We start from the raw sequence: 20,499 nt of genomic DNA on the forward strand, positions 1-20,499 counted from the left end.
CTCTCTCTCTTCTAGTGCTGATAGGTATATTTTGGGTAGTGTACTATTGTTCCTATGCAATGTCTGCTGCTGAACACAAGAATTTTCCAATATGGGATCAATAAAGTTAATCTATCTATCTATCTATCTATCTATCTATCTATCTATCTATCTATCTATCTATCTATCTATCTATATTCCAATATTAAGAGGGTGTGTGGTGTAGCTGTAGGCAGTGGATCCTGTGGTTGACATGAAAACAAAATTAAAATGTGCACGAGACAACAAAGAAAATGAAATATCTACAATACAAAAATAGATAAATCATATATATGCTGAAATCGGAAAGAGGACGAGGAAAAATAATGAATGAAATGAGCCTACAGCAACATGGGATGTGCAAAATGTGCCTGCATTTAAATGAACAGGTCAGCAGAGGGACCAGAATCAGAAATAATTCATTGATCCCCAAGGTTAAATTGGGTCTAATTTCTTTGCAGATCGTTTAATTAAACAGTGACTTTCCTGTAAGGCCATAAAGTAGATTAAAATCCCTAAGTTTAATTTTTAACCTAAAACCAGGCCTACTTGCAAGGAAACCTCACCGTGAAGCCCTGCGGTCCTCCACGCACACATATTTCTAGGGGGCGCTGTTGTTTAAACGAGGCTAAAAAGAGACCGGAAGTGAATGAGCAAGCGTCGCATTCAAAGCATTTTAACTTAACGGCTGTTGTCTTGGCAGCCTGGCCGTGTAAACAGCGCGACACGCCTTTGTTTGGAGCTAAAATTACAGCGTTAACGTTTACATCATGCATTTATTATAACACCGAAACTGTCAGCATACAGGTGAGAAGTTATATCGTCAATATTGTCTACCCAGCTAACATTGTTTATTCACGTTAAAGGAACTTAACTTGATGCTTTGATGTGTTATTAGCCGCATTGCCGTATGTAGTGAACGCCGCACCAGACTCCATTCAGAAAATCTGCTCATGTAATATCACCTCGTTTATCAGCAAACACGCAACACTTAAAACTCATTTTAGGACTTTTTAAAGATCGTTAGAGTCTTGTGGTAAATTCGGCTCATAGCAGATCCACAAAGCAGCACTTAATGTAATGTAAATCCATGTTATAGTGTTCACTAACATGACTGTCCTTAACGGAGAGACGCTTGCGTATTTGGATGGAAAACGACCGGGAAGAATGGGCGAAAAAAGAAATTAACGCTAAATTCATCTTATAGTATATATGCCGAATTTAATATTGGGACTTGATTGACAAGTTCGTGTTTCATGTATTTTTCCTATGTTTATCAGTTGGTCAATAAGCAGGGGCTCATTAACGTGACACATTACTGGATCAGAATCAGAATTAGAATCAGAATCAGAATACTTTATTGATCCCCAGGGGGAAATTACTTTTTGTTACAATAACAGGACATGGACATTGCCAAACGGTTTTATCTAATGAGTTTGGTTCAAATATCTGTAAGATAGCTGTTAAATAAAGTGTGTGTTTGTGTTCAGTAGAATAGATGCAACGTTTACTATGTGTTTATTTGTATTTGTATTTATTTATTTATTTATTTTTTAATCCAGGTTTCTTGTAGCATAGCTTCTCTGCTGTTCCGCCTGCTGTGATGACACCATGGACAACCTGGATTTCTCAGAAGATGAAATTCAGGAACAACTGGCCTTATTAGGTTACAGAAATATACCAAAACACAGGCTGCGTCAATTCAAACGAGGTTAGACTTTATCTATCTGTCTATAGGTCTGTCTGTGTTGTTGTCTAATGTCATTTTTTTTAATGTAACACAAATATTTGCCTTATCATATAGGCCTATTAAGTTGTACATAGTTTTTTTTTTTTTTTATCATATTGTTAACATTACTTGTACACAGGGGCGCCGCCAGGAATTTTGGGCCCCATGGAAAAAAAAAATTATGATGATGATTTAATCATTTTATATTAGTTTTTATCTATTTTTTGGGGCCCCTGTCAGGCAAGGGCCCTTGGAATTGTCCTAACTTTTCCCCCATATATGGCGCCCCTGCTTGTACATACCTCCTGGCCTGAATCATCTGCGCTCATGTATCTTTATTTTCATTATTTCCATGTGTGTACAAGATTGCGAGTTGCTATGGATAAAATATGTTTGCCAGCAGCTTCCAGTGACTCGTTCTGGTCTCATTTTAAGCAGAAATAGCTTTAATGGTGTATGTGTAAAATGATCTGTGTACAAATGCTCGTGTGTTTTGCTTGATAAATGAGACCTGAGATCTAATACCATGGGCAGAGCAGTACCTGCTGTAATTATGCCACTCTTAACTGCAACATTAGATTTGGATGAACTGATTCGATGTGAAGAGTGGAAGAGCCTGGCCTCGCCCAGCACACCTCAGCCGCCTCGCTCCCAATCAGGTCCTCCCGCCTTCACTAAAGAGAAAGGTGAGCGCTCTGAGCCGAATCCTGCACTCTGTTCTTTGTCATTATAACAACTATTCTTATAGAGAGTTTTTCTTTAAGAGTGCAAAGTGTTATAGAGTTAAAGCAACAAAATAAATGTCAAAAAGCAGACATGAGTCATGTAATTATGATGTTATAGTAAGAAACATTTTTATTTTTGCATTAGTTGCTGTTATAGGCTAGTTGGCTAATTCTGTAATTCTCTTCACAGTTGACCTGTGTGCTACTGGAAGTCCTGATTCTGGGTTTTTCCTGCACACTGGTGAACCAGTATGCAGACAGGTACGTGTACACTGCATCACAACTGGCTATGAATGTAATAAAGCTTGAATGTATAATACTTTGTCTACCTTTCTGCAGCTTTGTTTAAAAAAAAAATCCCCCCTAAAACACCTGCAATGCAAGACATATTTTCTACTATTTAAAAATTCAGCTACTGAAAATATGTCTTGCATTGCTCTCAGTTAATTTTGTTTTTTTGGTGGTGTCTTTTTCATATTTCCACTGATAACTGGTCAAGTGTCGATGAAGACAGGTTACACTGAGATATTCCCAGCAGCTGCAATGGAGTTTGATATGAGAAAATGTCTCAGTGATCTAAAACATAAACAGCAAATGTCAGGATTTGGTCTGTCATTCACAATCAAAGACACTGTGTATAAATGGCAAGATGTCTGATTTGATTAGTGGTTTTAATCAGCTGATTTGACACTTACATAACAGAGAAATATTATTGGCACTAAATCAGAATTGTAAACAAAAATAAATACTCCCAAGCTCTTCTGATGTGTATTTGTATCAAGGAAAGCCTGATTTACATGATGACAAGCGATTGATTAATGCTCCGTGTTATTCCCAACACAGGCTCTCACTTCCTGTCAAAAGTATGGAACGAGCTGGGAATACCGCGACTCGTACGCTCGGCACTCCGTGGCCCCAAAGCTTCCCACGTGCTTGTCATCCCCTCGCACCCGGGACCCCGAGGATGCCCCGCCCCCGCCGCCCAGCGACCGCCACACACCCAGCGACCGCCACACACCCAGCCCGGACAGAGGAGCCCACAGCCGACACTTCATCAAGAGGAAAGTCCTGAGGTACCTGCATTTATCCATCACACACACCACCTCACTGATTTGATTTTTACAAACCAGCATTCAGGTTAGTGACTGAAATGAACTTTTTTATCTCACCTGCAGAAGGCTGGTCCATTTATTAAAACAAAAAACTCTTTTTCCACTCTCCTGTACAATTAATGTACACTTGTAATACATTGTAATATATTTTCCCCTACCCAAGGTCACAGTACCTTGCAGATGATTTTTCTGCATAACAGAAAGTGACCCGTGCCAAAAGTCCCAAATCCTTTAACCATCTGAATTGGAGCTTTGCACTGACTGAAGATTTTTGCATTGTTGAAACTGAAAAAACATCACTATTGTATTTTTTTCCCCCCTCACACATAAAGGAAACACAAAGGACAGTCGCTCATCTGTGACGAGTCGGTGTACAGCGAAGACTTAGGTAAGACAGACTTAATTGTTTCGATATTTCAGTCTTTATGGTGTTTGAAGAGTTTTTGCTCCAAAGGGAGATATCTGTCTTTTCAGTTTAACTAAATGTCACGTCACAAAAATGTGACATGACAGAGACCCCCAATAACAACATATATATTATGTTACAGGGAACACTCTCTGTCAGAATATTTATATAGAAAAAATAACACATTTTAGACCATATGATGACATACACAGGGTGTCTGCAGGTCTTTAAAAATTCTGAAAACTTTTTGTATAAATATCAGGCCATGAAAGCAATTAAATAGTCTTAAATTTGAATTACTTTCATCTAAGTCTGTATCTATTTTGTCCAAATTAGTCGTGTTCTCCTGCATCACAGTTAACATTATACACTCTGTCTACCTCTAAATATTTTATACTGACTGGCTGCAGTTAGCTGTAAGGAAAATGTCCATTCTGCATTAACCCTGCTCACTTTATACTTACCTGTCATATTTACCTGAAGAGAGAAATCCAAGAAAATCTTTGTACTTACCTGTCCCAGTTGCCATGTGATCTTAAAACGTAACATAAAGGAGGCTGTCCTTTTCAAAAACTGATTTATACACTGGACCAAATGTGTAGTACTTACCTTGATGTGTACCTGCTGTGCTTATTTGAATATCAAAAAAGTATTTGTCTAAAAAATAGTCTTAAATTTCATTAAAATTTGTCTCAAAATGTATTAAAAAGCATTCAATTTAAATCTCCGACACCTGTAGACACCCTGGTGCATTTTTGACATTTTGAGCAACAAATTTCAGGAACAGGAACAATTGAGGAGCTAATTTTAGGTAAGAGATCTTCCCAGAAGTGGGATGTGAAGCATTTTGGAATGGGATTATATGGAGTGCAATGGGTGGATTAAATGTTCTCGGCTCATGCTTGGATGGCACAAAAAGGCAGAGCTGCAGTCCCCCTGTTGACCAGCAGCCGGCACTGTTTCAGCAGGTGCAGAGAAATAAGAATAGTACACCGTTGAGGCTCTTAGGTATGAGCTAATCCTCTTAGAGCTCTTGCCTTAAGCCATCTGCCTTGAACAGATCACAGACTCCACACACACCTCAGCAGGAGCGTAAGGCCTGTTCTCTTCGCCACCATGTACAAAATGTATAACACCCAGTGGGACGAGGAGAGCGAGGGCGACAAGAACTCCCTCGGCTCCTCTTTCTGGTCTGACAGGAGCGAGCGGGACGAGGAGGAGGAGGAGGAGGAAATCGAGAGAGTGGTTTACCAGGAAGACTCCAAACCTGCCGTGGGGACAGATAATGATTACCAAGCCCCGTCAGAGGTGGATCAGCCCGGGCTGGACAAACAGGGAAACACCAGCAGAGAGGCTTCGGAGGGGAACGAGGAGGAAAAGGGTGATGGAGAAAGCTGCAGCAGCACTGACAGTCCAGCTCTGAGTATGCTGACCTCCGGCTACGGCACCTACAGACCAGAGGAGCAGGAGGGAGTCGACTGCAGGGACGACCACACCATAACAGAGTTTGACCAGGAGAGCCAGGAGGGTCTTTCCGAGGTGAGAGACGATGAGGAGGACGATTTATCTCTGAGTAACTATGGCGGGGATTTTATGGAGCCCACGTGCACGCCGGACTGCAAAGAGACTCGACCTCGGACCGCGTTGGAAGACAGCAAATATCAAACCAACTTGAGCTGGTGTTTTGAAGATGACCCCTTTCTTTCAGAGATGGATGACAGACGCATCGCAGGTATGAAATCAGAGAATGACGACCACCACACCGATGAGGCAGAACAAGCTAAAAGCCCGACACATGAAAGGAAATTTGACAAGTTGTATCAGGATCTGTACGCAGAGTGGCACAACAAAGCGGTTACAAGGGCAAGATCTGAGGAAGAAGACGACAACTTCCTTACGGGTAACGAGCATTTGGAAGATAGAAGTGAGGATGAAGAGGATGAAGAGCAGGCGTCAGAGGAGCAGCAGCGCCTTGAAGAGGAAGATAAGGTGGAGAAAGGAGTCGCACACCAAGCGGAGATGGAGGATCCAGAGGAGCAGTCCAGCAATAAGGACATCAAGTTCATTGATTCCAAAGTGGATTTCAGCCGTTGGACATACACGGACAAAATGTACGAGACTTTCGAAGGGAACCGAAGACCCAAGAAGGGTAAATGTTTTGCTCTCCCTGCCATTTGCATCAGAATAAGTTTGAGCCAGCGTCAGTGTTGTGATATCAGGCGGTTACCATGTTGTCTTTCTCCTCCATTACACTCCCAAATGTCCTGATCGTTGCTCTTTGTCAGCCTTTTATGTCTAAAATGCATATTCCTATAGTGGGACTACACTGACTTGTAATGGATATTGGATAATTGGTCAAATATCACCCTGAAATATGGTGTCAAATTGGAAAATGCCCCAAATGCACAAATGTTTCACTTAATGCTCGGTGTAATATGTTAGAAATCAAAGCAATTGGACTTTCTGCCTTTTTAGCGCATAGAGATGTTACATCTCCTCAGTCTCCTATAGAGACTCCAAACTGGTGCGTCAAGTCAACCAGCGGGCAGTCACTGCTGGTTGTGAAAACGTGGATCACTCTCCACTTCCTGCTGGACACAGAAATTTAATAGTTCACAAAGTTAACGATTATTTTCATTATTGATTTATCTGTTGATTATTTTCTTGATTAATCAATTAGTTGTTAGGTCCATAAAATGGTTAAAAATTTCCCACAGACCAAGGTGATGTCCTCAGGTATCTTGTTTTGTCCCAACCAACAGTCCTCAATCCAAAGATATTTAGTTTATTGTGAAAGAGGACTAAAGAAACCAGAAAATGTTAACATTTGAGATGCTGGAGTCAGAGAATTTGTAAATTTTCCTCTTAAAATGACTGAGAACTAATTATCCAGTATCAAAATAATTGGTGATAAATTTTATAATTGGTTGCTAACTGATTATTCGTCTGAGAAAGTTTAGAAAGGTAGTTAAATTAACAGTTAATTCCCCAGAACCCTCTCTGAACCCTTATCTAACCAATTCACATGATAACCGAATGACAGTTCTACAGCTTGGTCTCCTTTTGATAATTAATAATGGATCAGTTCATTCTAAATCCTTCATGAACCTTCCCTGAAACAATATGGCGACTCTCACTTTGAAAATCCCCCTTTGAATGCCCCGCCTGGATGGAAACATCTGACCAGAGGAAACAGAATGAGCCTCCAAATCGCTGCACATGTAACACTCTGCAGGCCGCGTTGAAAAGCAACTCATAATTACACCATAAAGTTGTGTATCCCACAAACTGAATAAAAACATAAAAGCCTGATAGAGGATAACGCTGACAGTAACTCTGTGGTCTGTCCGTCCCCGCAGACGCAGCGAGCGGCCTGGAGGAGCGGCTGGCGGAGCTTCACGTTTCGGCGACGACACAACACGACTCTGAGACGGAGAGCGAGGACGTGACCAGCCCGAGCGACAGTCCCAGCGACGGCCAGAGCTCAGACAGCGACGGACTCTCTCTCACGGCCTTTGAGTCCTACATCAGAGGCATGGTGAGTCCTGCAGCTCCCAGGATGCTCTGTTAGACAAACTGCTCTCACGCGAAAACCACCTTCAGCTGGAACATCCTCAGACTTCAGAAAAAAATCCTTCAGATTTTCTGATATGAATGGAACCTGTTGCTCTTAAGCACTTAAACTCCACATTTTGGACATATGGGGTTTCCACCTGACAGCAACAAAGTCTGCAGATGTGACACTGGGTTGATGTGTCGCTTCATTCTGACTGACTGTGGAGCTACAGTGTTTGGAGCTGGCATATCGTGTATTTTGGCCGTTCGTAGCATTGCAGCACTGAAGTGAGTCAACATAAGTGGAAACAGTGGAAAATCTGCAGGAAAAACATAGTTGAGAGCTTCCCATCCCAGTGATGGATACTTGGTGAAAGGTTCATCATGATGAACTTTTCTTTAGCAGTTGGCAGGTGGAACTGTTGTGACATCGGGAGAGAAACAAGGTCACTGTAACGTGAAGTGTGGCATTTGAAATTAAGCATTGGTGGGAAAACTGAGGACACTTTTAGATTGTCAAAAAATGACCAAAAAAAAACATACACTACTCACAAAAAGTTAGGGATATTCGGCTTTCGGGTGAAATTTCAGGATGAACCTAAAATGCATTCTAACCTTTACAGGTGAACTTAATGTGACCTTCTGTAAACTTTTGAATGCACATGTCCAACTGTTCAATGTTTCAGTACTTTTTGCACAAGTTGCTGTTCTCTAACAAGGAGTTTAACGGCAAAATTCACATCAGGTGTTTGATGCTCCAGCTCATCGAGGTCGTATCATTAGGGAACGGCTGCTGGAGACTGGGGTACCTCAGATGGAGTGGCCTGCACTTTCTCCAGACCTGCATCCCATAGAAAACCTATGGGATCAGCTGAGTCGCCGTGTAGAGGCTCGGAGCTCTGTACCCCAGAACCTCAATGTCCTGAGGGCCGCCCTTCAAGAAGAGTGGGATGCCATGCCTCAGCAGACAATAAGTCGACTTGTGAACAGCAGGAGACGTCGTTGTCAAGCTGTAATTGATGCTCAAGGGCACATGACAAGTTATTGACACTGACATTTTTTGTTGTGGTATATCCACCACTGTTGTTGGCTTTTGTTTCAAGAAATTGTTTGAGATGAGGAAATCACCAGTGTATGCTTCTACTTAAATGCCCTACTTTCATGATATAATATCACTGTAGCGTGAACTTTTTATATTTTCAATAAATTTCACCCAAAAGCCAAATATCCCTAACTTTTTGTGAGTAGTGTACTTTAACCAGCAATAGATTCAGCTCGTCACTGATTCCCAATATAGTTTTTCTTTTGCCCGGCTCTAGCGGGTGAATTAATAGACGTCTGGTGGTTTGATGATTGCCTTGTGTTTTTGGAGAGCGGTGGGTTTAAAGTCAGATCAGACTTCAGGTAATCTGCTTTTAGTTGGGCAACTTACATGAACAGACACTGTTTCAGTTCTGGCACGCAGTGTGTTGGTTCACTGTTGAGCAAAAATGTGTGAGAGAGTAACCTGTTCTGGTTTTATGCTGATGGTGCCTCTGAAACTGACTGCCTCCCACACATGAAGAATTAAGATAATCTTGAAGATGATGATTTGTCATTGAAAGTCACTCTTTACTCATTAAAGTTGTCGTTTCATTTCAGGCTCGAATGAAAAGTGACTTCAGGCCCAGATCCAAGTCCTGTAAGTCAACAACAGATTTAATGCATCACTGTATATTCATGTTTCATCATTTAAAACCTTATTATAACCTCATCAAATGATTGTTTCAGTCATCCGTCCTGTGGTGAAGCAGAGGTTAAAGAAGAGCGACCCCGTGGACAGGTGAGTCACATCAGAGCTGCACTGACACTGATGAAAGGTGCTGGGCTCGGCCATGTCAGCTGAGGAGTGTGTGTGTGTGTGTGTGTGTGTGTGTGTGTGTGTGTGTGTCTCAGCTGTTTACCGTGCCAAACGTGTGTAAGCTGATCATGTGGCTGTCTGGTCTCTGCAGGTATTTCCAGTACAAGCAGCTCTGGAAAATGTTCAAGCTTCCAGGAGAAACGGACATGAAAGCCATTCGTAAGGAGATCCAGGTACGGAAAAACAAACACCTTAACGTTGTGTTGAGGCTTGTGGAGCCGTGCAGCTCTTTAAAACAGAAAACCAGTTCAGTTCAGGTTCTGTAGCCATGAAATGTCTCAGCCCACCTGTGTATATGTATGTATTTATTTATTTATATTTACACTGGTGTTAGCCTTTAAGACCATCTCACAGTGCAGTGTGTGTTCAGTTTCCAAACCCTCATATTGATTCATTCATTCATAAATTTAGTTCATTTTGTTCTCTGCCCAACTAAACCCCAGCTCTGTAAATGAGGCTTTGGTTATGGACAGGACTAAATAATAGGATAAAAATGTCATATTGCAAAGATAAAAAAAAAAAAAAAAAGTGACTGCAGTATGATTTATGATTTTAATGGGAATGTTAGTTTTTGGATCATAATTTCCATTTTCACTGAAAAAGTGTTACAGTAATGATGTCGTTGTTGTTTTGTTTTTGGCCTGGGTCTGAACCAAACAAGCATATTTTCATATCTGGCATACATCACAATACATTTAAAATCCTTTTGTTTGACATTTTACCTTCATCACAAACTTTCAGCTCATGTGATTTCAAGATTGCAGCCTTAGTCTGGGGAGATGTTTACAACCTGCAGACTGACAAACATTCTGCTGTTGCATTTGTACAACTGTAAATCCGTTGCTAAAATGAAATTGCAGTGTGTGTGTTAATTATGATTCATGTTGAATATGGTGAGCTGTTATTCTGTTATTGAATTACAACGTATTACGTTTCTCTCTTCAGGAGCAGCTGGCGTACCAGCCTCCACCTGTGAGTATTTGCATCTCAACACAGTAGATTTGTGCATAGACTGTGGGAAAAAAAATTGCCCAAATCAAATTCTGTCAGGTTTGGGTATTTCACCCCCACAGGAAGTGATGGACACTTCAGTGCTCTCACCCCAGCTGACAGTACATTTACTTTTTGTAACATTTATTACATGATACCTGGGAGTTAGACGTTTAAAGGAATATTCCAACATTTTTGGGCAGAATCCCCTTTTTACCCCCTTCCTCAGACTGAGACTAGTGGTTCAGTTCCTGTGGGTAGCATTTCCTGTTAGCTTAGCATAAAGACTTGAAGTCTATGGGAGTCATTAGCCTGGCTCTGTCAAACAAAGAAAATACACCTTCCAGCAGCTCTGAAGCTGTCTGATTCACACAGTGGATCATGTGGATTTGAAATACACTTTAAAGGCGACACCTCTCCCAGCCATATGAAGCTTCTTTGTGTAGTTTTAAAAATTCCTCACAAGAGGCTCGTCTCCCAGCTGACACTGAGGCCGGTTTCTTCTTCCTTGCAGCCTAAACCTCGGAGAGTCTATGTGCCCAACACCTACGTCGTGCCAACAGAGAAGAAGCGCTCCGCCCTCCGCTGGGAGATCAGGAACGATTTAGCCAACGGCCTCCTGCCGGGCCGGCCCGCTTATCGATTTTAGGCCTTAAGCCCTGCACATGCCTTTTAGATACTTTTTAATACAACTTTGTATTGGTTTTACCAGTTTTATTATTTATTCATGAGTTCTTTTTTTTTCCTGTCAGACATAATAAACATAATGAAAACAACAGAGTCCGTTCATATATTACACATCCTGTCCTGTCGGGAGCGGCGCCTACGGGAAGTCGGAGTAGGGCAGCTTGAACGGGTAGAGCGGCGTGTGGCGCTCGTCGTGCCACAGCAGCTTCTCCTCCAGAAACCTGACGGCGTCCAGGGTGAGGACGAGCGCCTCGTGCTTCAGCATGCTGTGGACGTTCAGGCCTGACGGACCAAACACACACACACACACATTTAAACACTTTTATACTGACAAACACACAGTATCATACAAAGTTAACAAAAGGCTCAGTTTCCTGCTCCTGCGCTGCGTCTTTGGACTTTAGAACATCCAGTTAGACTTATTTTGATTTTTTTGTACATCTTTAGATTATTTGTTTTATTTTTCCACAGTCTGCTGTATCACTCGATCGTCATAATCCAGCAGATTTCCCTCCAAATCCAATCCAACCTGGTGTGTCACACTATGTAAAATGCAGTGTAGAGGCTTAGCAGTGATGCCTGTTTGTTCAGAGTAAATAGACTCTTCAGAATAAAAGACTCCATGAAATGACAATGCAAATTAGCTCAGGAGAGGAGCAGTTTTATCCAATGGTGGTGGTGTTTAAAAAAACCAATCTGTTCATTTCCTGGTGTCTTTAATGCGTTCATCTCTGTTAAGCCTCTACAGTCGGTATCTTTAAACAACTGACCGATGGCTGGGATGATGTTCACCGTCTTCAAGCTCTCTGTGGCCCTGAGGATGTTTTCAGGAAGCTCCTCCGCTCTGGAAGCAACAAACAGACAAACAACAGACAGTCAGACAGCAGCTCAGCCTCAGTGCGCCTCCTGTGTGTTTACAGCATCGAGTTTTTTAATGTAAAGTGCAAAACAGTGAACAGTAAGCATTCAAACAGCAGATTTTCTTTGGCTGTTATTTAATTTATTGCTTCCTGGAGATATTTTCTGCACATGAACATTATATTTATACTCACACATCCACCAGCAGCACGGACTCCCCCCAGTATCTGTGTCGGATGAGGTCCAGCAGGTACTGGGGGTCCGGAGTCGGGATGTCCAGGGAGTCCACGATGTGAAGGTAGTCCTGCAAAAAAAAAAAAATGCAAGCCTTCAGGTTATAAACAGGCAGCAGGAAGGCGGTTTGCTTACGGGGGAAAAGGGTTTGAACGCAGGGGCGCAAATCTGACTCCACCACTGGGGGGGGGGGTCAAGTCCTCAATTTCTCTAAAGAGGGGGGTACACCAATATTAACCAATGTAAAATATAAAATGCACACGCTGGAATAGTCGCACGCTATACACTACACGTCACCAGTCTGCGCCCTCTGTGGCCACTGTGCCTACATAAGCAGCCTATTAATTATTTTGGCAGGCTCCAGGGCAGGGATACTCAAATACCTGAACCTGGGGGCCACTTTAGGAAAATGGCAAGGGGCCAGGGGCCAGTTGACAAAATGACAACATTAATGATACTTGATTACTTCTCTCTTTCATTTGTTTTATTTTCACAAAACATATCAAAAGGCAAGTGCAGTGATAGTCTTTTATGGCTTGGCTTTTCATTTCTATTATGTTCATGACACAGTTTGCAATCAAATGAATTTGCCACATTTTTCCACAATATTGAATAATTCTGTAAGTGCAATTTGCACATTCAACTGCACATGAGTAGCTTTCTGTCCATCTGTCTGCTGTCAGGTGGGTTAACACTGAAGACACCTGAGCACATCTCCTTCAGCTGCTTCACATGTATGACTTGGCCCACATTCAACACAGATCTGTTCTGAGTGAGGGCAGTCGTGCCTGTTTAGATGAGTTATTAATTATATACAAGCCCAAACAGAATCTGCAAACTTTTTTCTGGTTTTCTGTGGTGATTCAGGAGGAAAATCTGTGGGATTCTGTGGAGTGTTTTTTTTTTTTCCATTTTAAGGTTTTAGACAGTTATCCAGTACTACAATCAATGTGTTTGGAGCAAAAATAAAACATTTTAACATGCGCGCAAACACGCGCGCGCGACACCATTGCACACTACGGAATTTAACTTTGGGAGTTAGCTGTCAGCATGACAGAAACGGGGGGGGGGGGGGCTTTGAAAAGTGGAGGGGACGTCTCTTAAAAGTGGGGGGACACTGACCACTTGACCCCCCCGGGATTTGCACCTATGTTTGAACGCATCATGTCATCACACAAACCTGCTGGAACTGAGTTTAAGAGGTTTTTTTTTTGTTTTTTTTTAATGAAAGGTGAGTCACCTGGCCCATCTTGGAGCTGAGCGCCACCTTGAGTCCCATCACTCGCACTTTCATGGGCAGCATGTAGTAATAACTGCTGGGGCCTCTGGGGCCGTGACACACCCCGCCTGGAACACACACACACACACACACACACACACACACACACACACACACAAAATCAACTGGAGAAGGTCATGTGACATCCTGCACTTCCCTGTCAACTCTAACAAATGAATTGTTGACTGATTTAAAAAAATCATAAAGGAATAAAGGGGCCAACTATTATCTTTTGTACTAATAATTCTTTTGTATCTGTGAGGAATGATTTTTTAAAAATGGCAATACCAAAAAGAGAAGCACTAATGCATATCATTAATATATACACAAATACATATGAAGATGGGTAATAAAAACAGAAAAAGGAGATAGAAAAAGGTAGAGCAGGATATGTTACAACAAAATAAAAACTAAAATATGTCAAATAAAAGTGAGATATAATAAAACAAATAAAATAGTAAAGTCAAATTGTGTCATGAGTAAAGGTTTTGAGCCCATGTTCATAAATAAAGATTTTTAGCTTCTCCCAACAACTGAGCAGTTTCCTAACAGGCATTGTAGCACGTACACACACACACACACACACACACACACATTTTAAAACTGAAAATGAACACACAAGGAGCTGAGCGCTTGGCCTCAGAGCAGAGTCAATATGCAGCAGGTATCCTCACCTCCTCTCCATATGGGCGACCTGATGCTGCCGTGGCGAGCTCGCCCGCCTCCTTTCTGTCGCCATGGTTTCCTGCCGCCGCCCCGAACCTCCGACCGCACCTTGGTGTTGGCGTGACGCTGAGGAGTTCAGAGGGCGGAGCCAGTTTTAGAGCCAGCAAGCTTTATGATCCGGATATCAGAGCCTGACCGATAAATCAGCCGATATCCACCAATAACACACACACACACACACACACACACTGGGACCATACCAGCATCAGCATGTGTGCTGACTGATACTGAAACTGTTTTTTTTTTTTTTTTTTTTTAAACATAAAACGTAGATCAAGATGCTTTTGGTAATTTAGTATTGAATATTTAATCCTCTTTCTTAATTCAAGTTATATATGTATATGTATGTATGTATATTATTTAGCTCTTACTAGAATTGCTTGACAATGTGTAATAATGCTGAATATTCTTTAAATCAAGTTTTTTGGTTATGGTCGGCGCTCTGAGATCCCCTGCAGAGTCATGTCGGTGCAAAAAAAAAAAAATCGCTGCATAATTCACATACATGAGGTTTGTTTTCATTGCAGCTCAAAAATTCACAATATCATCAGCCAAATCAGGCTCATCTGTGAATTTTTCCCCTTTAAAAACAGTATCGTGTCTCAAAACTCCCATATCAGTCGGTTATTACTGGCTATAGGAGACAGATTATGACTTTAAATCTAACTGTCTAACTGTTTATTTAACTGCTACGCGTCTGATTCAGTGAGTTTTGGATATGGCTTAAAAAAAAAAAAAAAGGGCACCCAGATATTTCCATCACAACATAAAACATTTCAGATTAACTGAGTTTTTCTCTGAGAGCGAGTCACACTTACGATCCTCTTGTAGTTTCTCTGCCACAGTTCCACCTCCTGCAGAATGTCGATCCTGGAGGAAAAAATATATATACTTTCAACCTGTAATCCCACAGATTATCCATTTCACATTTTCAAAGCGTTTAGCCTGGATGTGAAGAGTGTGGTCGGCGTCTGACAGCAGTTTAATATTCACTGACATCAGGATGACGTCAAGTTTCACATTCAAATGACCAAGCTTTGTTCACATCTTGCTCTCTTTTGATTAGATTAGATTAGATTAGATTAGATTAGATTTGAAGGCTTCAGTTAGTGTTTTTACATTCTGTAGTTAATCTGTTTTATCTGCTGCACGCTGTAGCTTTGGAAACAAAACAAACACGATGGATTTTTTTTTTTTTTTTTTGTGTGGAAACAGAAAATCAAACACGATAAAAAAAAAAAAAAAAAGTGCAGAAAAGAGTCCAGATTATCTACAGATCCTATTTGGCATTTAACTCGATATCAAAATGTCGTGTCAGGAACAGGAAGTTATTAAATTCATTAAGCAGAAGAAGTTATTCTGCACATGAAATAATATTTACACAAAGTGGACGCAGGTTTGTTTTTGTTTTTCTCGATAAATCTGCAGCTGAAATGTACGACGGCAAATCAGGGCCACTGTGGGGAGGAGAAAAAAATTATAGAGCCGAGGTGGTGAGTAATATTCTGATAAAACAAAACCAGTGTTTCCAAGATTAAAGTAAAATAAATTTACCTGAAACAAACCCAGATATTTTCCAAAAATTAAAGTTGTAATTTTATGAAAAAACAACCGTACATTTATGAGAAAAAAAACTCATACATGGAAGAGACATTCCTGTGACTCGGGCCGGTTCACATGAATACAATATTGTTGGTTTCTTTTGTTTTTTTTCTTGTAAAATTGAGATTTTATAATCTCAGAATTTTCATGCTTTTTTCCCATAAATTTGTGAGTTTTTTCGTGTGTGATCCTGACCTGGGCGGCGCGGCAAAGACGTCGGGGTGCAGCTCGGCCAAACCGAGCGGCTCGCCCTCCTGATCCTGCAGACTCTCCACCCACGACCGGACGGGACGCAGGTGAGACGGGACGGCGGCGTCGCACCTCCTCAGGACAGGAAGGGGGCAGTCTGGAGGAGGACGAGACCGCTCTGCAGGGAGGGAGGGAGCGAGAGAGAGAGAGAGATAAAGACTTTCTGACTTTCTGAAATGATAACAGCAGGATGAGTTGGATTTGTCGGTTGGCTCCTCCTCTCTCGCTAAGCTAACTGCCAGCAGTGAGATTTCATTTCCTAGGATGGCGATGGAAGTAAATGACCGCCCAAAATGTAACATTGCTGTTCTAGGAAAAAAAAAAAACCCTCTCCCTCAGAGCTAGGTGAAAGCCAACCTCAGATTCACTCTCACTGTGGAACGAGCTTTGTCCACTCGGCATTTTGCTTAGATTTCCTTTTTCGAGTTTCGTAGCTTTCTATTGGATGGGGTGTTACTGATCTGGCATGGTGCTGCGCTGTGATTTTTTGTGTGTTTTTTTTTAAATATTTTATTCAGTATTTTATTTTATTTTATTTTTATTTATTTATTTATTCATTTATTTTAAATTAACCATATTTTATGAGTGTGCATCGGTCTCCTTGTCCTTTCACTTCTTATTTTATGCTTATTTGTCAATCAAGATGTAAAGCACCTTGAATATCATGCATTTGTTTGAAAGGTGCTATATAAATAAAATTTGATAGATTGATTGATCAGTGATGACAGAGAGGGATTATTTTTGTATGAGTCTATACATTGTGTTTTTTTTTTTGTTTGTTTGTTTGTTTGTTTTTTGGAGGAAAATCCTGTTCATTCTGCCTTTAAGTGATCAATGACTCGGTTGGAAACCAGGTGGAACTGCAACAACATCCATCAAGTCATGTATGAGTTCATATTTACCAACTGAGCTCTTGTTCAGCGTGCAAAATAAAAACCAGCTTCGAAAGAATAAACCACACTTGTAAGGCAGCACTATCCTGTTGGTTCTCCCGTCAGAAACCCCAGAGAAATCTTTCCAGTCTGGATCATTTTCTGCAAAAGCTGCTGCATCCTGTTCTAAACTCTGACACTGCTCTGACAGCTGCTTCAGGGATTCTCCACTCGGATATGAAAAGGAAGGAGGAGAGAGAGAAGCCGGATCCTGCTGTCAGACCAGCATATCAGCCGGTCCAGATCCACACGCCTCAACTTACTTGTTCTGGAAGGATCTATGAGGTTGGAGGGCAGCAGCAGGTTGGACGGCAGCGCGCTCTCACCGGAGAACGTCGAGGTGAACTGAGGAGGAGGAAACGCTCGGTCAGAGGAAACACCACAACACCGTCCTCACTGCAGCGGCCACTTACTGAACATTTCTCCAAAACAAACTTCAATCAAACAGACAAATAAAGGGCCACTGCCACTAACTCTGTACCGGTCTCTGTTTGTGCCTCACTTAAATTACTGTAATGTTTTATGGTGTAACACATATCCAAGTTATGTTGAGAAATCACTGATCTTACAAAAGAAAGTAATACGAGTTACATCATGGAGCAAATTTAATGCTCCCTCTGATCCTCTTTTTTATGGTTATAAACGTCTGAAGCTTACTGAGTGTAACATTTTTCATAATGCCTGTGTCATGTATAACGTCATATTTAGACTCAATGACAGACTCTGTCATCTCATTCCAATTTATTTTCCCACTCATGAACACAACACAAGGGGAAAACAACTTTTAAAGGGAAAGAAAAGGAAACTGAAATGTACATGTTTTCAGAGGTGGGAAGTAACGAAGTACAAATACTTCGTTACCGTACTTAAGTAGATTTTTCAGGTATCTGTACTTTACTTGAGTATTTAATTTTCTGCCAACTTTTTACTTTTACTCCCTACATTTGAACACAAATATCTGTACTTTTACTCCTTACATTGTCAAAACAGGCTCGTTACTTCTCTCTCCCTCTCTCTCTCTTTTTGGTGGGGGCGGGCGGGCTCCTTACCACCAAGAAAAACATCACAACACCTGCACCGGCACCGTACGAGAACAAAAGGTAAAGAAACTGTCCAGGCTACAGCAGCGCACTGACATAGATTGTGTAACAAACTGAAGAGTTGCCACTCCGCGCTATTTTCACTGGCTAACAGCAGCACACTGGCTTAGCTTGTCTATTCAGAGAAGAGGTATCACTTCGGCTAATTTTTCAATCTATGTTATCACATGCATACTACTGCTCATTCACTGGTAGTTGAATTGTTAGGTCTGTTTGATAAGTAATTTACATTATTAAAACAAATAATAATTTAACATATTGTTAAATTGTTGGAGTCAAGCTTACTGGTAAACATCTATTCCTTCAAGATAATTTATTATGTTCTACAACTCATAAATATACACTAACACTACATACCGAGTGTTTGAGCAGCATATCTCCTCTGTGCTACAAAAGATCCGTGGTAAAAATTAACATTAACGCTGAAGCCCCTCTCACGCTGTTGCGTGATTTTCATTCTCTCTGTACCAGCACTTTGCAGGTTGTTAATAAAAGAGGAAAAGTACCTGTTTTGTGTGTCCTGAACTTTTTTTTCGTCAAAAAGTTATCAAAAAGGTATATGTATCATTAATGGTAAAAAAAAAAAAATCATTTTTACTTTTTACTTTTGTACTTAAGTACATTTCAGAGCCTGTACTTTCTTACTTTTACTTGAGTAAAGAAGTTGAATTGGTACTTCTACTTTTACCAGAGTCTTTTCTCACACAAGTATCTTTACTTCTACTTAAGTACAGAATGTCAGTACTTTTGCCACCTCTGCATGTTTTAGTATGACCTGTAAAGGTCCAAACATTTGGAATGAGATTGACAGCACTATAAAAGAGTCTGCATCTCTGTTTTCAAAAGAGGTTAAAACAAAAAAATTGCTGCTAAATTATGTCTAACTTTATTTATTATGAAACTGCTAAAAACAGCTGAGGATTTAAATGATGAGCTGCTCTCTTGAATGTACGTGTGTAGGTATGAACGTATGTATTTCTCATGTACCAATAACTGATGTGCTGGTTGTGTGTGAATCTCTCTGTACCCAGGGAATCTGAGGAGGTCTTAGTGTTTAGGTTAAGTTAAATTAGGTAGAAATAAGGAACTGTTTTGTAATGTATAGTTGTTATTTAGTGTTTGGGCCCCTGTTCATAAGCCACAGATAGCTTCTGGGGAGTCCCATTTTACAGAACGTATCTTAATTGTAATTGCATTTGTGTATTATAAATGATTTGTAAATAAACCTGTAAACACTAAACCCCAGGGACATGATTTACATCTGTTGTCCATTCCCAGTTTCCATGTTTTTAAACGGTTTATTTGCTCTGGTGCATCCTGGTCCTACACCTGCCCTCACCTATGGAGCCTTGGTGCCCAGCCTTAACAAACCCAAGGTAAACAAATAAACAAAACTAATTATGCAAAACTAAACATGCCAAACCAAAACGACAAAACACAAACTAAACAAATAATAATTAAAAAAAGAAAAAGTTGTGATCAAAATCTAACCAAAATAAAGCAATTATCTAAAATAATCAAACAATACTGATGGTGGTGGTGCAGAGCGCTGTGTGTAATCTGCCACGGGCGTCCATCATCATCATCATCATCATCATCATCATCATCATCATCATCATCATCATCATCATCATCAGCTCCCTGTGTGTGCACTTCATCCTCAGCTTCATGCCTTATGATTGGTTCATATTAAATTCTGTGTATATGGTGACATTTGATAACACCACATGTGAGTGATGACATGTTTTGGATGTTGGCTCGAGGCGACTCACCCTCCTGGCGACGCTTCTGCCGCAAACCAGCAGAGAAAATCGTAACATTTTTTTTTTTTTGTCGGGGTTTGTGTCGGACGAGTTTAAGCGACAGGAGCTTCCTCCGCCTCGCGCTGCAAAATCATCCCAATCTGCGGGAGATTATCGTAATCTGAGGTTTGTTTCTGCGATGCTGGATCCACGGAAGGTCATGTGCTGCTGTCACTGCTGCTGTTTGGTGGTGGCGCGCGGTGATGACGTCAGGTGGAGGCGGTGGTGGTGCCATCCAGCGGTTTGGAGGCGAATTACATGATGATGCGTTTATTTTACACAAGTTGCACAACCGCACACAAACACACACACACACACACACACACACACACACAGAGATAGAAGACATTATATAACCTGCTCTATCTGTGTCCCTGCACCTGTCCTCACCTGTCCCTGACCTGTTTTATAGTCACTTTCTTGCAAAATAATAAAAAACATAAATATATAACAGGTGGTTTGGTGTTCGCTTCCTGCAGCAGCACATCCATCTCACAGCTGCAGAAGTGCTTTTTCTTTTCTTTTCTTTTCTTTTCTTTTATGCAAACAATTCCATGGTTTACTTTTCTTAAAACATTTCTCAATAGGAAATTGA

The 20,499-nt window shown here is 41.0% G+C and overlaps 2 protein-coding genes across 3 annotated transcripts; one reads left to right on the forward strand and one right to left on the reverse strand.

Moving 5' to 3' along the window:
* The first annotated feature begins 692 nt into the window (after nt 1-692).
* On the forward strand, nt 693-11,117 carry hyls1 (HYLS1 centriolar and ciliogenesis associated). 2 transcript variants are annotated; one of them, XM_030050558.1, is made up of 12 exons: nt 693-825; nt 1,581-1,729; nt 2,326-2,433; nt 2,663-2,733; nt 3,316-3,545; nt 3,917-3,972; nt 7,350-7,528; nt 9,187-9,226; nt 9,316-9,367; nt 9,537-9,618; nt 10,391-10,417; nt 10,950-11,117. In XM_030050558.1, exons 2-12 carry the CDS (start codon nt 1,630-1,632, stop codon nt 11,082-11,084), a joined length of 1,080 nt encoding a protein of 359 aa, XP_029906418.1. In that variant the 5' UTR covers nt 693-825; nt 1,581-1,629; the 3' UTR covers nt 11,085-11,117. The 2 variants fall into 2 exon arrangements, with proteins under 2 accessions (XP_029906418.1, XP_029906410.1); XM_030050550.1 differs by lacking the exons at nt 693-825; nt 1,581-1,729; nt 2,326-2,433; ... (1 more) ...; nt 3,316-3,545; nt 3,917-3,972 and adding an exon at nt 5,034-6,139.
* A 17-nt stretch (nt 11,118-11,134) lies between these two features.
* mrpl4 (mitochondrial ribosomal protein L4) lies at nt 11,135-20,124 on the reverse strand. The gene is made up of 9 exons (XM_030050569.1): nt 19,875-20,124; nt 17,266-17,347; nt 16,017-16,188; nt 15,038-15,089; nt 14,168-14,285; nt 13,455-13,561; nt 12,175-12,284; nt 11,893-11,966; nt 11,135-11,404 (listed from the first exon to the last, which is right to left on the reverse strand). The coding sequence occupies exons 1-9, from the start codon at nt 19,920-19,922 to the stop codon at nt 11,259-11,261; spliced, it is 909 nt and encodes a 302-aa protein (XP_029906429.1). The 5' UTR covers nt 19,923-20,124; the 3' UTR covers nt 11,135-11,258.
* Nucleotides 20,125-20,499: the final 375 nt, after the last annotated feature.

Source organism: Myripristis murdjan, chromosome 1 (assembly GCF_902150065.1).
Source record: "Myripristis murdjan chromosome 1, fMyrMur1.1, whole genome shotgun sequence".
Taxonomy (NCBI): Eukaryota; Metazoa; Chordata; class Actinopteri; order Holocentriformes; family Holocentridae; genus Myripristis; species Myripristis murdjan.